Source organism: Egretta garzetta, unplaced genomic scaffold, assembly GCF_000687185.1.
Source record: "Egretta garzetta isolate BGI_Z169 unplaced genomic scaffold, ASM68718v1 scaffold570, whole genome shotgun sequence".
NCBI lineage: Eukaryota > Metazoa > Chordata > Aves > Pelecaniformes > Ardeidae > Egretta > Egretta garzetta.
Genome location: NW_009258485.1, coordinates 506,487 through 522,794, shown reverse-complemented (window position 1 = coordinate 522,794; position 16,308 = coordinate 506,487). Strand labels below are relative to the sequence as shown.

At 37.9% G+C, this 16,308-nt stretch overlaps 1 protein-coding gene across 4 annotated transcripts in view; it reads right to left on the bottom strand.

The window, feature by feature from the left end:
* Positions 1-16,308, bottom strand: part of LOC104131806 (catenin alpha-2) — a 468,889-nt gene that overhangs the window by 111,908 nt on the left and 340,673 nt on the right. For 3 of the 4 annotated variants that reach the window (XM_009645023.2, XM_009645031.2, XM_009645038.2), the window contains exon 7: positions 9,185-9,265. In XM_009645023.2, coding sequence (XP_009643318.1) covers positions 9,185-9,265 — 81 coding nt within the window. Of the gene's footprint in view, positions 1-9,184; positions 9,266-14,328; positions 14,349-16,308 lie in introns of all 4 variants that reach the window. The other variant, XM_009645015.2, reaches the window with a different exon arrangement.

The following is a 16,308-nucleotide window of genomic DNA, read 5'->3' as shown; positions in this document are numbered from 1 at the left end:
TCAAAATTGGAAGCTGTCTTTATGATTCCAAGCTTCTATAAATTTTTTCAGCTGATGTGACTACAGATCATTCTCTGGTTGACACTAAGAACAGGGAGAGCTTCTTTACGTACAACTATCATCAACAGAAATTTCTTGGCATAGTTTTTTTTCCCTTTTTTTTTTTTTTTGAGTAGCCACATTATACTCTTCTGTTGAACTTCTCCCACATTTACAGTGTCTCTCATTAAAGAGTTTTAAAAACTCCATCGTTGTTTCCCTGCAGTGATTACAGAGCTAGGCATCTTCTAAAGTTCCTGGAGTGAGTACAAAGATTTGTTGAAATATGTGAGCTTTTAGGAAGACTCATTATTTGAGGAATAATAGACAAACTATGCGCAGTAATCTACTTAATGTAATATAGCTGTCACTGAGTTTTGCTTTATAATTCCTCACAAGCCACTTTGAAAGGCAAACCCTCTGTGCTCACAACTTCATTCAGTGAAGAAAAAAAAAACAAAAAAACACACCAACAAAAAAACCAAAAACCCAACAAACCCAAACAAGTCCCTATTTCAACCAGCAAAAGCAGCTATAGCTACAACATTCTTTGGATTTTGCCAGACCAAAATAATCCATCATTACTATTCTGTTGCAGATCAAACCTTCCTTCATTTGATGAAAATGTTACATACTGTAGCCTTAACACAAAGCTACCTGATATGGGTATAGTTCCCTGAAATATGGCACCATATGTGCATCAGTAAACATTATGTGTAGAGTAAATTAAACTGAGCCTTATAATTAGGCAGTAAGGAAATTACTGCAGACCTGAAGAGTAAATCAGCAGTATTAAAACACTCTCCATTTCCTCTGAAGCACTTCAGAGCACCATAAAAACCTCAATGTCACAGTGATAAACATCTAGAAGAAATGCATTTTGAGGGAGACAAAGATGGGTGCATTCAAATAAGTTCAAGTCAAAATCATGATTAAGTGCAATTTAAATAACAGTTCATTGCCTCTAACTTTTTAGATCAGATTTTTAGACATTTTCCTAAAGCTCCTTCCCTAAGGTAAATACACCAGTTAGCCTATCAAATGGGAACAGGCAAAAAGTGGATGCAGTATTGAACAGCATGCCAGGGGCTTACAGTTCTTTCAGTCCAAGCTGGTGAAATTCAGTTTGCCTGCTTCTCTTGCATTAAGGAGTGGCTATAAATCCAGCAGAAGCTGAAGGAGCGGAGGACTTGGAGTGGAGCATTACCTTCTCTGCTTTATAACCCAGTATTACACAAGACTCCTGTCTAATACCTTTGTACAAGCTGCTAGGGAGACCCAGTAAAGAAGTACCGATGTACATGCAATGTGGCACACCCACGTTAAATGAATACAAGAAATAAACATGTAGTGATGTCATGGAAATAAATCTGTATTAGCGTGTGATAAGACTGCTTTCAGAAAGCCAGCTTCCAGATTTTTCATAGACAGCTTCCAAGAGCACCAGGGCCACTGCAGGTGGCAACATAACCTCCTAAGCAACAAGCAAAAGGTGATGAGTTTCTAATGAGCAAGGGCTGGTGCCACAGGTGGCCTTGGGTTCAAAGGCACTTAGATTGACTTATGGCTGGCTCCCTTTAAAAAATGCCAACATTTTGTCAATAAGCATTTTCACGCGACAGAATAAAGCCGTGTCACCAATCACACTGCACTTTCCCTTGGGAACAACTTATACCTCACCTTTGGTAATATAGCACAAGCTTAGCAAGACTCCTGTGGATCATTTATTTAAGTATGACCTTGCTTCAACTTTGCCTTCGCAAAATAAGTCTTTAGAAAACATTCATGCAGGACTAAATTTTGAAGTTGCAACCTTCTTGGATATTCTGCTACTACTTAATACTTGTATGAAGCTTTGCATGTTCAAAACGCTGTAGCAGCTCGCTTACAAACACTCAGTGTTGTGTGAGCTAGGTAAGGTCCGTGACCCTCTCTCTCTGTGTTTTCAGCCCTCCTTAAATTATACAGATCTTGAATTAAAAAAAAGCCACCTTCAAGATTTATAACCTTAATCAGTGCCCTCTTGAGTGCAATAAAGGTCACATTAGAGCCTACTTTTATTGTAATGAGAGGCAGAGATTGCTTCCCTAGAAATTGCTCTCCTAGAAACGCATCTATTGCTGCAGTGTTGACTGCCTCTATAGCTTGAAAGTAAAAGGACTGTTCACACAAACCTACCTTTAGGGTCCTATCTTTTGGGTGCCTAAATTCGGAAGCAGTTTGCTCATGACTCCCCATAGACAAAAAAAAGATGAGCTTGTCCAAAATATATCCTTGAAACCCAAACCACACTCTGCAAACAAACTCTCCATTGACTGTATAGGAGAGCAAAGGACAACCAGCTCCCTTATATTATCACCCAATTTCCATAAGTGACATCAGCTGGTGGGAATTCTCAGGGTTCTCTTTTTTTGCCTCTTCCTCCCACCCCCTCAATATGAGTTTTTATTTCTTTGTGTGTGCCGTTCAGCTTCCCAAAAGAGCAGAAAAGAATTAGTTATCTAATATCTATTAAGTTTTGGTTATCTAATATCTATTAAGTTTGATTAGAACTGGGTTTACTGTTTTCTTCTGAAGATCTTAGTTTTGTTTTGCTTTTGGAGCACTCATACTTCCCTTGGGCTTATACCTCAATGTACAGATGCTGTGTACCTCTTAAAGCTGGTACAACACAGAATACCCAAGTTGAGGCTGCTTCACCTTCAGAAGCAACTTTACTTTTCTGTGTTTCAGATTATTCTTCTAAAACTGGACAGTAACTGTTTCTTGCCTTCATAGAATATTTTAGAAGGGAGAGAGGATAAACAGAAAAAAAGACAGTAAATCATGATTCAGGGCAGCAAGATTTAATTTCTAGGTGCCACTGGCCCTCCCGACAGCATTTGATAAGTCATCTGGTCTGTATACAAGACAGTAGTTTGGCTGCAAAATGATGATAAAATTTCCTCTTTTGAAGGGGGTCCTGTGTTTTTTTAAAGCATTTACATGCTGTGAAGAAGCCAGCTATGCACATACTTGAAGAGAGAGAGACTTAAGTCCACAGACCAAAAACGTTATGTGTCTATCCGTAATATAATTTGCATTGTATGGGTTAGACGTGATAAAATCTGCTCCAACAGAACACTTTTTTTTCAATTTTAGGTGTCCCTTTAGCCTAATTGCATGAGCTAATCTTCATATTTTTTATTCCGAGAGTCTCTCTAGAGTCTACATCAAATTTTGGCAGGTTTCAATGTGCTAAACATTTTTTTTTTTTAACCGCAAATAGCATTCATAAACAGTAGCGATACAACTTAATCTAAGTGGAAGCGACTGACATAAAGAGAAAACAGAGATACGCTGCCTCTCAAGAGATAGAAAAAAAAAGATATGACACATAAGCCTAAGAACGTTAAGAAGCCTGTTACCTAATTCAAACTGTTGTAACCCATATTAAAGAAAGTTTTAAAGCATTGGTAGTACTTTCAGAGACCTATAAAGTAGGTAAAAACTGAGTATGATCAAGAAGTTCTCCCCAAGATCTTTGTTTTACCAAATGTACGTGAATAAATCACAGGAGGTATTTGTCTCATGAACCTTTAACCTTTTAAAAGCTTGACTTGTAGCCTAATATAGCTACGAAACAGTACTATGAAGGACTAAAAGATAAAGAGTATAATAATCATAGGTGTGGAATTGAAGAGAGATATGTTAGAGAATATGGCTGATAAATACCATGCCTGTAGTCCACCAGTGTCTACAAAGGTATTTGCAAGAACACAGCTTAGCACAAGGATAATGTAAAAAAGCAATCAAAAATACATGAGGGTGATGTGAAAGGATGTATTAACTACATGATACATAAAGAATTCATTGGAGGTATAGAAAGGGCAAACATGACTTGGATATACATACATTTTCAATTTAGGTTGCTGCAAAGTACATGACTGAACAAGTTTGTGTGTGGCTGCTAGAAAGACCCCATAGGACAGACATTATTAATATTAATTTATGCCTAAATGGCTAAACCTGGTCCTGAGTACCTAAGTGTGTCACCATTCCTAGGGTGCCAGTAGTGGCTACTGGGAAAAAGCAGACACGGAAGCAGCAATCAATATCCTAACCTCCACCAAAATTCATAAGAAAGAGGGATACAACTCATCCAACCCAATGCAGAAATTGTGGAAGTGCCTATCTTCCACCTTTGAGCCCACAAAGTAGCTGAGATTAAATAATCAGCTTTTAAACGACAAACCACAGCCACACGCGAAACCCATTCTTGGAAGATGGTATGGGAAAACAAGCTACGTGTCGCTGTAGAAATCGTATTGAAAGGTTTATTTATGGGTAATAACATGCTACAGTGATACAATACCAGTATTACTAGCAAAGTAGCACAGTAGGGGGTCCTAAAATTAAATACACCTTGGAAAATTTGCAATGTTGCTGCACATAACACAGCAAACCAGAACAGGACCATAGTCTTGACCATAAAGGCTTTTGTTCGTAGACCGGTTTTCTGAGGAAACGAGGCTCATTACAGTCACTCTGTCCGTTTTTTCAAAAACATTTTAATCTGTTGGCCAATTTTAAAATCATCTGACAGAGAGAAAAGGTCTTGAGGATGCTAAATAGCTGAAGTTTGATGAAAAACTGCCTGGGTAGGAGACCAGTGACCTGAATTAGAGTCCTAAAGAGGGAAATTTGTAATGTGAAGTCAGTAGCTGGCTGGCCAGAGTACCAACATAGGTACCAGCTGGCTGACCACCATGCAGGTACCAGCTGGCCAATTGGCAGAGGAGGTGCCAAAACCAGCCTCACATCTTCCTGCATTTCACTGACGAGCCTGGAGTAACGTAAGCTACAGCAGCAGACGTCGCAGAAGAGAGGAGAAGGACGGATATGAGAAAATGAGAAGAATTATGAAAATCAGAGACCATGTGAACAAGCACAGGTATTTCGAGTCCGGAAATGATGACAGCTTTCCATATGCAAAATCACCATCCTAGCTACTAACTGTATGTAGCTACTAATAGGATGTTGCTGTTAGGTTGTTCTTTGTGGTACCTGCCCAACAGGTTGAACTGGATTACATCCAGCACCACATAGTCTAAGGTCACTAAATAATAATCAGATGACAAAACAAAAAAGCTTTTGATATTACACACAGACTTAGATATCTAACAAGAGCATTCATTTCCTTTAGACATCCACTCCATTAAAACAAAACCCCGGGATATCAGTCTAAACATTCAAAGTATTTATTGAAAGGCAACTGGTAATGTAGTTATATCTGGACTTGACATATCACATTCCCTATGAATATATATATGAATTATATGAATGATATGAATTATAATAAAGTTTTGTTGCCTAAAACTGCAAGTAGAACCAGAAATCTTACTTTAAGAAAAATATAGTACTTTTTAATTTTTGCATTATTCTACTTCGGAATGAAACCTGGAAAAATATGTATATATTTATATTTGCATTGCAAAGCTAAAACAAATGACTAACTTTCAAAGTGAAAATTTGAAACCACCAAAAAAAGTCCAAATGTGACTTTTCAACACTGTCAGGATTTTCTTTTTTTATTTATTTTTTTATTTTTTTTATTTTCAAAATTAAATTTCTGGATAATTTCTGATGTTTTCCAGTTTTAAAGGAAGTGAAAATTTTCTGCTGAGTATTTATTTCATAAAGTATTTCTAACTAGCTTTAGTAACGACATAAACCTAAGTCTGCAGGAGGTGGACGAACTGTCCTTAACAGCTATATGAGAGCATCATTTCCAGTATAAACTGAGAAACAGTGCGAAAAATCTTCCTATTTCTTTACAATTCCTTCCACTTGGAGGCATATGAAGTATTAGTCTGGCTTGAATGGACAAAAATGAAGACTTACTTTATTTCAATCTACTGTACAGAATACTGCAGCCAGACTGCTCTGTTAAAATTAATAACGGTACTGATATATGCTCTTTAAGAAAAAACAAATGGGTTTGGTTCTTACACCTCGCGGGGAAACCCACTGGCTGGTACAGACTGACCGAGCTCAACCGCTCAGCTGGAACAGGACACGAGGCAAAGCGACGACGGCAGCGGGGCAGGAGGCAGCGGCACTGACAGGTGGGGACACCAGTGGTGGTGACAGCAGAACAGCTGGTGCCCTGCTCGTACAACTCGGAATGATCTATAGACCGTGTTGGTCCTCGCTAGGCATCCAGTTTGTGTGTTAGCCAAATACTTTGGTGTGTCCTTCCCTGCTTATCTTTGCTTCAATGTCACCACAGCGTTGCAAAGCTTGAAATACTCTGTGTGTGTGCTGCTTTATGATTAGCTGTAGTATTCAAACTATAGGGTTAGTATTTTTTTTTTTTTCCTATGGAGGTAAAACAAACAAACAAAATAACTGGCATCAACAAGCACCCTGCTGCTGATCTAGCTTGCTGTACCTCACAGTGAAAGATGCTTTTGTTTAGCTTTTAGGTTTTGTTTTTTCTTTTTCTTCTTTTTTTTTTTTTTTTAATTAAAGACCCCAAATCCTGCCAATTGGTACAACTTGTTATCAGACACAGAACTCTGTGCTTTTTCCAAATTGTTCACAATCAAATAAGAAATGGCAGCAGTAACGATGGGCTGGTGACACTTGTCTGCTTCCAAGAACTTGTTCAGTCTGACTTAGGTTGATGTTCTTACTGGCAGTTTATATTAAGACATATAATTAGATCTCCATAATAGTTTTCCAATGCCCAGGAGAGTTTAAATGATGAGTATAAAAAGATGTAATTCCATCAGAACAGGAAATATTGATGTGACTGCAAATCGTGAGATGGAATTTTAGCACCGTGTATCCCAACCACAATCATTTCACATGTCTGCATGTTCTGTAGATAATCAAATAAAACCTCAGAAAGAAAGAGCTAAGTAACCTGGGAAGAGAAAGAAAAATCAGTCTTAGATGGTTGACTACTGAAGCCTTGAAAGGGAGCCTGACTACCAAATGAAACAGATATACTTTCTTCATTACCATAACATATTTTGTAGATTGTCCAATTTTATGGTGATAATGTTAAGCTTCATAAATCTGACAAGCAAGGCTGCTTTAAAAGGGATTAATTAAAAACAAAAGGCATTATGGTATTCAAAGTTGGGTGTCTCTTTCATGATTTAGCCCAAAATAGAAAGATTGAAATAGTACAACACTGCAACCTCAACGGGGGTTCATTCCTTAATCTTCAAGCCCCTCTCCCCAGCCATTAAACTAAGCTCTCGGTGACATCCTTACATTCTGAACTTTAGCAGGAGGTGTGTATAGGCAGGTCTGGGTAGACACACACATCTATACTGTTGATTATGCATGTGATGAAGCAGAACATTGATTATGATTCTGAAGGATAATGATTTATAGTCAGAATGCACATCGTTGAAAGCAGAGGCTCCATCTTCCTCTATGCTTGTGCAAAACCTAGTACAATCATGATCTAATCTTGATTAGTTTACTAGCAACTGCCATAATTTAATAAACATTATACATACGTGATTAACTTTCATAAATATCAGAAACTATATTAAAAGCTTCACCCCCAAGCAGGAGAATATGATATATGTGCTTCACTTTACCCACATACAGAGTCCCAACCTTTCTGAGATTGAATTCAACACCCATGGGGCTGAATATACACGAGAAGCAGACAGTTTATTAAGAAAGGTGCCATTTTTATATCACGTTTCGAAGTAAATTTGGCTTTAGAGATGAGTAATTCAGGCAACTGCTGAGAGCCTCACACAGAACAGCAACTCATGTGTTAGTCTGCTACTTCCTTTAAGCAATAAGAACAGAGGTGGGAGGCAACACATGGTACAAGCTCCACTGCAGAACCTAGGATACCACAAATTTGGAGGTCAGAACAGCAGAGATCTTTCTTCTGTCATTAGCTGAGCAACAGATGTGATGCTAGGCTTTATACAGGAGAATCAATGATTCATGTTGTCTGCAAGTCCACTGCAATATTTTTGTTATTTGGAGAAATCAACTCTGAGAATATGATCCTCAAACACGTTTGCTGAGAGTTATGGAAGAGATGAAATGAGCGGAGTCTTAGCAGTGCAGAGCACTGATTTCAAAATGCCTATAGGGGCCACTCTTTCTGAAACTATCATGTTGCGAATAGATATCTGAAGATACATTTAGTCCTTACTTGGTCTTGCAGAGTTGTGGATTTTGCATCATTTTCACAGAGGTGACCTTTCATTGGGCAGGTAGAATTTATTTTTTATTATTATTTTTACAGAAAATGCAGAATTGGGATCTTCTCAAAAGGAGAAAAAACAGGTAAAAAGAGGCAAATCCTCCTGCCTTAAATTTAAAAGTATAAAGAAAAACCTATAGAAGGTTTTCCCCTTATATTCTTTTCCATCTCAAGCTTTTTGAACAAATATTTCAGTCTTCTTCCCAAACACAATGATAAAGGTAAAATAAGAAAGTCAACTTTTATGGTTTAAACTATGCTTTACAGTTATTCATAGAATCATAGAATCACAGAATCATAGAATAGTTGGGGTTGGAAGGCACCTTTAGAGGTCACCCAGTCCAACCTCCCTGCAGTGAGCAGGGACATCTCCAACCAGATCAGGTTGCTCAGAGCCCCGTCCAGCCTGGCCTTGAATGTTTCCAGGGATGGGGCATCTGCCATCTCTCTGGGCAACCTTTTACTTATTATCCTTCCCTGTATCTTCATAGGATCTTTATTTAATACGGTACCTTAGAAGTTTTCTTTGAAAATATTCTGCTCTAACAAACGTTTTCATATTCTGCTCATCGTTCCTGTTATTTCAATGAGAGTATTCAAATAAATACAAATAAGAACATATGCCAGTGTTTTTATGACTGGGGTTGCTGGGCTGCAAAGGCAGTGAAGGTCTGGCCAATCTGCCTACCCTCCCACATATAAGACCATTGGGGGTTACACTTGGAATATGTTTCAGTCTCCCTTTTTCTGGCTCAGGAAATACTACTCCTTTGCTTAATGTCATGTGTAACATAGTGTCGTATCGAAATAAGGACACAAATTCTTTACACCTCTACAGGTGGAAAATCCAGCCTGAAGTTGGAAAGCAATTACTTCCTTGGAAAATAAAGAGGCATTATAAAAAGCATAGATTACCTGTCTTCGAAGGTCTCGTGTTTTCTTGGTCATCTTGTCAATAGCAATGTTGAGTGGGTCCCCCTTCTCCTTCCTTCCAGTCTGTTAAAAATGAAATTTTGGAGTTAGAGAAAAGTACTCCAAAAATACACACTTAAAAAAAAAAGTACGGATTTATCAAAGGAAATCTGTGCATCTCTTTTTGTTTTCTTCCATCAAGTTGTTATTTCCAATGTAATGTTTTTAACATGTTTACGTGTGGGGGGCATAGCAGATTATTTTAAAACAATCCTAAAATGATAAGAAGAAAGATTAAGGTGACTCACTGGAGAGTTCAGAACTTTTCCATCAATAAATTATGTGCATATATTATAGCCTATACTCAAAAAATCTGGCAAGACCTTTCACTATAAAACGAATATTAAGAGTTTCTAATCTCCATCCTGCCAGGCACTGGGAATGTTAAACATGATAATAAGCAGCAACACAGCTTGAGGACAGAAGGAAAATGGTCCCTGCGCTTGTAAGAGGAATCATATTGGCAGACATTAGGTGCAGTATAAAGAAGAATTCCACTTAAAACACTTTCCTGCAGGAAGTCTCAAAGCAAAAATCCTCATGAAGACTGAAAAGGGGGGAAAAAGCTTTTTGTGGCTCATAACCAATGAAAAAAAATATTTTTTTTAGGTTCAATGGTACAAAAAGCATTAAGTGACTTTGTCAGCTGTATTACCTTTCTCTTGAGAGAAAACTGCTTCTCTAAAGATTTGTCACATCTCTTATCACATTGAACTCTGTTTGATAGCTTTTCATCAAGAATCAAAATGATCTTCCATTCTTTCTGGCAGTACTCTTTCCTTCCCAATGCTGTTTTCAAATACTCCTATTTAGAATTGTTCCTTGCATATGATTAAGAGCTATTTTCTATTTCCAGCTGAGCCTAATAGCATACATTTCTGGGAACTATTGAGAAGTCACTTTTGGGGTGGGATGAGGATTAAACATACCCTTTCAATAATGATGTCTCAAATGTACAGCGCTTTTGTCAGCTCTACATGGCTACGTTGGCAAGTGGCCTGTGCTCCAGTCTTCTGCTTTAAGCATTCATTTGAGGGAACGCCTGCTTTCTATTATTGTCTGTAATTCCAATTATGATACAAGGCCAATGCGTTTATGATCGTTTAGATAACTGTAAGACCCATCCCCTTTTTTAATTTAGAAATTCAAACACAAAAATATCAAGTGCCACCAGAATTTAATATAAAACATAAATTTACCTCTTAGGTTTTTAAAAAGAATCCATTACAAAATCTGGAGTTAATCATACAAATTGACAACCGAAAATAGAGAGAGTGTTTGCTATGATACAAGAGGAGGCATCTGTGTAACCCGTTGATATTTTTATCTCATTTTTCTTATGTTCATCCTTTTTCTGAGTTCTTCTGGTCCCCAGCTAAAGCACTATGGCTCTTTAGCCTAAGCGATTTCAGCACATGCTTTTAGTTTTAGATGCCCTGAATTCAGTCCCTGGTACTTTGTCCAATACAGCAGCTGTCATATGTGTACATAATCTATAGTTTTTCAAGCTGAAATTCCACAATAAAAATGAGGCAGACCTGGGCAGACAAGGTTGGTATAGGAAGCCTCTCCTACCTGTTGAAATGGTACAACAGGGACTGCCAGATGCGATAGTCTCAGCCAGGTTCCTATTCCCTTAGACTCCAAAACTATGTTCTAAGAAAATTTTCAATTACTTGTGCTGTGTGCTGTGTACTAACTGAACCAAGCATCCTTGGTGATATTAGCATTCTGGGATGCTTTATTTTCCCAGTCAAATAATTCAATTTCTATAATATCATTTAAATTCTTCTCTTCCTTCCCATTATTTAAGCTTTAATAGAATCATAGAATCATAGAATCATAGAATCTTAGAATCATAGAATCACTTTGGTTGGAAAAGACCTTTGAGATCATCGAGTCCAACCTTTAACCTAACCCTGCCATCCCACCACTAAACCTTAAAATCAGGGAATAATTTGCTAAACTGTGCATACTTTAGTGAATACTAACACAACATAAATAATCAGAAAGCAGACACCATGACACTTAAAGGCTCACCACTGGGATGGTATTTTACAGCTCTGAAAACAACTAGTTAGCAGTTCTTCTTCACTGGTTGCATGCAGGGCAGATGTATTTTGTGTTCACCACTGACATGCAAGGTCAAGCACTTGGCACCCATTTGGGAGGTCAGGAAATTGTCCTGAATAGGAACTTGGGACAGGGTAGTCAGCTCTGGGGTACAATGGCACTGAATAAATTAGGCATCTGATAAACTGCATGGTTTAGGAGCAAAGGCTCCAGACATTCCTTAAACGGTCTTCGGAAAAAAGTAGAAATTCTGAGATTGACTTAAAAGTTTGTAAGTTAGGTTCCTAACCTATGTGTTTTGTATTGCTAATAGGAGGAAACTATCACTGAGAGTAGGCCCATGGCAGCCTATATCTAACGCCTCCCTTAAGCCTCCTTTCAAATTTATCCTTTAACTTTTTTACTCTAGTTTTAAATCACATAAACAGTGGCCCTTAAGTACATCCTCTAGTGAAACACAAGACAACTGGGAACCCTTCTGTCACCCTTAGGCCACACAACACAAACTGCCAATATCCATCTGGCCGGCCCCTTCTCCCTCCAAAACAGAGAAAAGCCTGTTCTGTATTGCTTACCAAAAACCTCCCTGCTCTGTGCAATTGCCCAAATCATGCTGTCTGAGATGCTAAGTGGCACGAACCAGTCTGTGCTAGAAAACAAGCTACCAGACCAAGTGGACAGAAGTCCAGCTGCGCTCTCTCAAGGGCAATATCTTATTAACACGTATGAATCCAGACGAAGTCATGGAGACACTTCTCATGTTCTGCACAGTTTTTACTTATCCAGGAATTTTACATGTCCTTCAAATGGCTACTGCCTTTTAATCTGGATACAACCCCCTCTTCTTCGCCGTATGATTTCAAAGAAGGAGAAATTTGTTTAGTAAATCACATTATTGAAAAATAAATAGCATGGCATGTGATGTTACATAGCTTCAGGCAGGTCTGTCAAACACCATCTGCTCTGTGCTGAAAATATAAGTTTATTAAAGCTTATTTATTTAAGTCCTTAAATACTCTTACATTAATGTTGCTCTGTGATAAATTTTTGGCCTTCATTCCTAGAAGGAATAGAAAGGAATTTAGTGGTTTCCTGTGTTTCTGAAAAAAAAACCATAAAGCTTGCTATTGAGCCTTATAGCATTTCTCTGTTTATCTTTTTCTGCAAAGGGAAGAAAGATTCTTTGGAGATGGGATAAAAAGGAAGTAAAAATTGCTGCTGGCATTGGGTTAAAAAGGAGAGGGAGGAGACATGCACAGAATTCCTTGAATGGCAAAATATTGGTATTCAGAGTTCCTGTGGACAGAGTTACATCTATTCATGGTGTAATAAGGAGAACGGTGTTACAGTAGACTATGTTAATCAGGTTCCTGATTTCTAGTGACCATTAGCAGCATTTGCATACTGTTTGTACTGAAGATATTTTCAAATGAGTCTCTCCGCCTGTGTTATTCGCATCCTAATTTCCTTAGCACTTTTCCCTGCCTGTTAGCTGATTGGGATGAGCTAATTTCCATGGGGGTTCTGACCAGGGGCTGTGCTGCCTGCAGAGTCCCCCAGGTCAGGAATGGGTCTTCCATTGCACTTCTACCCCAAGGCTGCAGTTTCCTTCCCAGATCATGCAACATAAAATCCAGCTCCCCAAATATATTTTTTCAAGCATTTTTAAGACTGATTTGCTACCTGGCATGAGAAGTTGAGTGGGTTTTCAACACATCCATGTCCGGCTAGTGGAAGAAATCTAGGTACTATCCTTTTACTCTAGAAAATGCCTACAGTCGCAACCATTGTCAACAATATTACTTGAACAACAAAACAAATACAGAATACAATCATTGCCTTCCCTATATTAAGCAAAGTCTAAAAATCTTCACAGTTAATACTGCATAATATTAAGGTAAGCACTTAGACAGGGAACTTGGACTTCATTTGGTTAGGAAGGGAAATAATAACAAAAAACACTTAAGGATGGTAAGAAATTTCAGCATCTGCTAGAATGATCTCTGCTAAGATATAGCATTGTTTTTTCCTTTTGAAAAAAATCTTTTTCTCTCCCTTCTTTTCTTCTTCTCATGAGCTGTTCACAATTTCCACCATTGGAGTAAAATAAAAATCTCTCAGAATGTTTTTCACAACTATTAAGGACATCTATAACCCACTACTTGCTCATTACAGAAGTCTTTTGATCAGCATGAGGTATTTAATAGGACATTCTTTTCTAACCCTAGAGAATATCACAGCATCAAGACACCAACAGTCAGGCCAATCGGCCTAGAGATGGCACATTTTGGATGAGACAGTCAACCCTGGAAGAAGATGCTCCAGACTGGAGTTGTGTTGTTAATTTTGAATAATTCTGAATATGGGAAGAAAAAAAAAAGCTGAAATTTCAGCACATGAAGCAGACAAAATTGTTATTATCAAAATCATTATTATAAAGAGGGCTTGGATATTATGGTAAAGAATATCCTGATATTGAAAAGTTAGGATTACTTACAGTTGTGTGAGATGTAAACCCTATCTTGAGCACATTATTTAAAAAATTAAGAAAAATTATAATCAGTGACCGACAAACATGGTAACCTATTAAAGAAGGGGATGGAATGCCAAGAAATAAACAAAAAGTGCAGCAACTGCAGACCTACACCATAATGTCACATACAAAAACCCAATGTGTATGACAATGAAAAGAGATGTTAGTTAGTGTCCTTTTTCTTTAAAGTGCATAATTTAGAAGCTCAGTGTTTAATTTAACAATAATAATAATAACAATAATAATAATAATAGCCTGAAACTGTGTAAAAAAAAAAATTGTGACCACTGTTTTCACACATTCCTCTGTCTTCTCTGTTGCTTTAGATATAAGCCAAAATACCTGGGAGCGCTCAGCCTCCTAACATATCACATGTTGCATGTCCAAGACAACCTCACTCCCATTAATCGAGTAATTTAGCCTCCAGGGGACAAGTGGAAAGATTATCTATTGATCCAAAAGCCACCAAACCTTGATATACTTTTATATTTTCATCATCCCCTAGGTAGATGGTTCCATTATTTACAGTTTATTCAGAACTTCAATATCACAATGTTTTATTAAGGCGTAAATTGCTGCTCAAAAATATATCTGTCCTAATATTTTATTTTAAATGTTGAACAACATCACTCTTTAAAAACTATGCTCATGTTCAATAGCCCTTTTAAAAGTGATGAAGAGAAGCTTAGTACTAAGAGGGAAAACATTTTGAACAACAGACATAAGCTGCATCAGTGCTTTTAAGCAGAAAGCTAGGTTTAAGCGTACCCATACATAGTCTCCTTCTGACAGCTTAAGAAGACTAATTTTGGGTCAGGAAAAGGCTAAACTATATATCCTAGCAGAAGTGAGTAGAGACTAAATTTCACTGGAAGTTGAAAATCCTAGCTATTCACTAGGGACATGGGTCAGGAAGACATATTTTAGAAAATATGTGTGGTTCCTGTATGGGTGAGCTGAAGAAGACATCTTAAAAGAAATAAATTGGAAAAAAAAAAAAAAAAAAGTATGGTGAGAAGTCTCTTAGGAGCACAGTGTGAACATGAATTACTGTTCTACTCAGCTCAGTGATTTCACCCATACTTTAGGTTTATTCCTATAAATTATTTTGGGGTTTAGCATTTATTCTAAGTAACTACATATGAGGTTCTGCAATCACCTGTTTTCCATCTTCAATTTTGCTGGAGAATCACCTCAACTGGAATGAAAATTTGTACTTTCTCTTTTCCTCTTAATAACTCATTTTTTTTCTTGAGGAAAAAAAGATAATTTTGCATAAATGGGGGGGGGGGGGGAGGTTGCTTAGATATCCTCTTCCTACTCAGGTCTTTTGGCCTTTATGCCATTGCAAAGGAGAAAGGTTCAGTCACCACAGAGAAAGGACAAGACGGAAAGATCCCGGTTTGCATACTATCTTGCCATTTTGCAGTAAAACATTGAATTACAGGCTTCTTCACGGTGCTTCCACAATACTACTCAGTTTGAGAATGCCATTCACTAAATAACCTGCTCATAAATGTATGTTACGGACAAGAAGTTCTCCCAAAATAAAACAATTGCTTTCAGCAGTTTTTAATTACCTTACAAAATTGTGACCAGATCACAGTGAGTGTAATTGGTTCCAGTGTAGCATAAATAATCACAACTACGCAGAAAACTGGGTAAGCCACATCCTTGCAATCCCAGATAGTAAATAAAGTCAATAAAATAAAAATGAACCATGAGCTGGACATGGTATCAGTACCTGAGGTGTGCAAATCTTGGCCTTGGCCTGGATCCAAGCAAGTTTTATCTAGATCTGTAGACAATTAAAACTAAGTATGTAATGAAACAAACAGATTATGAAAACTGAATATGTAAATGGTTGAAGATGACTCTCTTTTTCTATTTTATACATGTTTTTATGCAGTCCACATCACCACGATATCTGAATGCCTTCAAGTGGTGAATTGGTGAATTAAGCGGTGTGCTTAATATCAACCATGTGTGGGTTTTTTCTCTTATCTTCTCAAAAGAGGGAGAACGTGTGTGTAGGGGAGTATTTGACTTTGGTTGGTTTGTGGATATTGCTTCTCTTGTTTTGCATAATTCACTCCTGTGACTACTTGTCCTGGGACAGACTTAATTTTCTTCCAAGTAGCTGCCATAGTGCTGAGGTTTGGATTTAGCACTAGAAGAATGTTGACAACTCACTGATGGTTTAGTTGTTGCTGGGTAGTGCTTAGACTGGCCAAGGACTTCTCAGCTCTCAGCTCTGCCAGGGGCACAAGAAGCTGGGAGGGGACACGGCCAGGACAGCTGACCCCAACTGACCAAGGGGCTATTCCAGACCATATGATGTCATGCTCAGTATAGAAACTGGGGGAAGAAGAAGGAAGGTGGGGATGTTTGGGGTAATGGCGTTTGTCTTCCCAAGTCACTGTTATGTGTGATGGAGCCTTGCTTTCCTGGGGATGGCTGA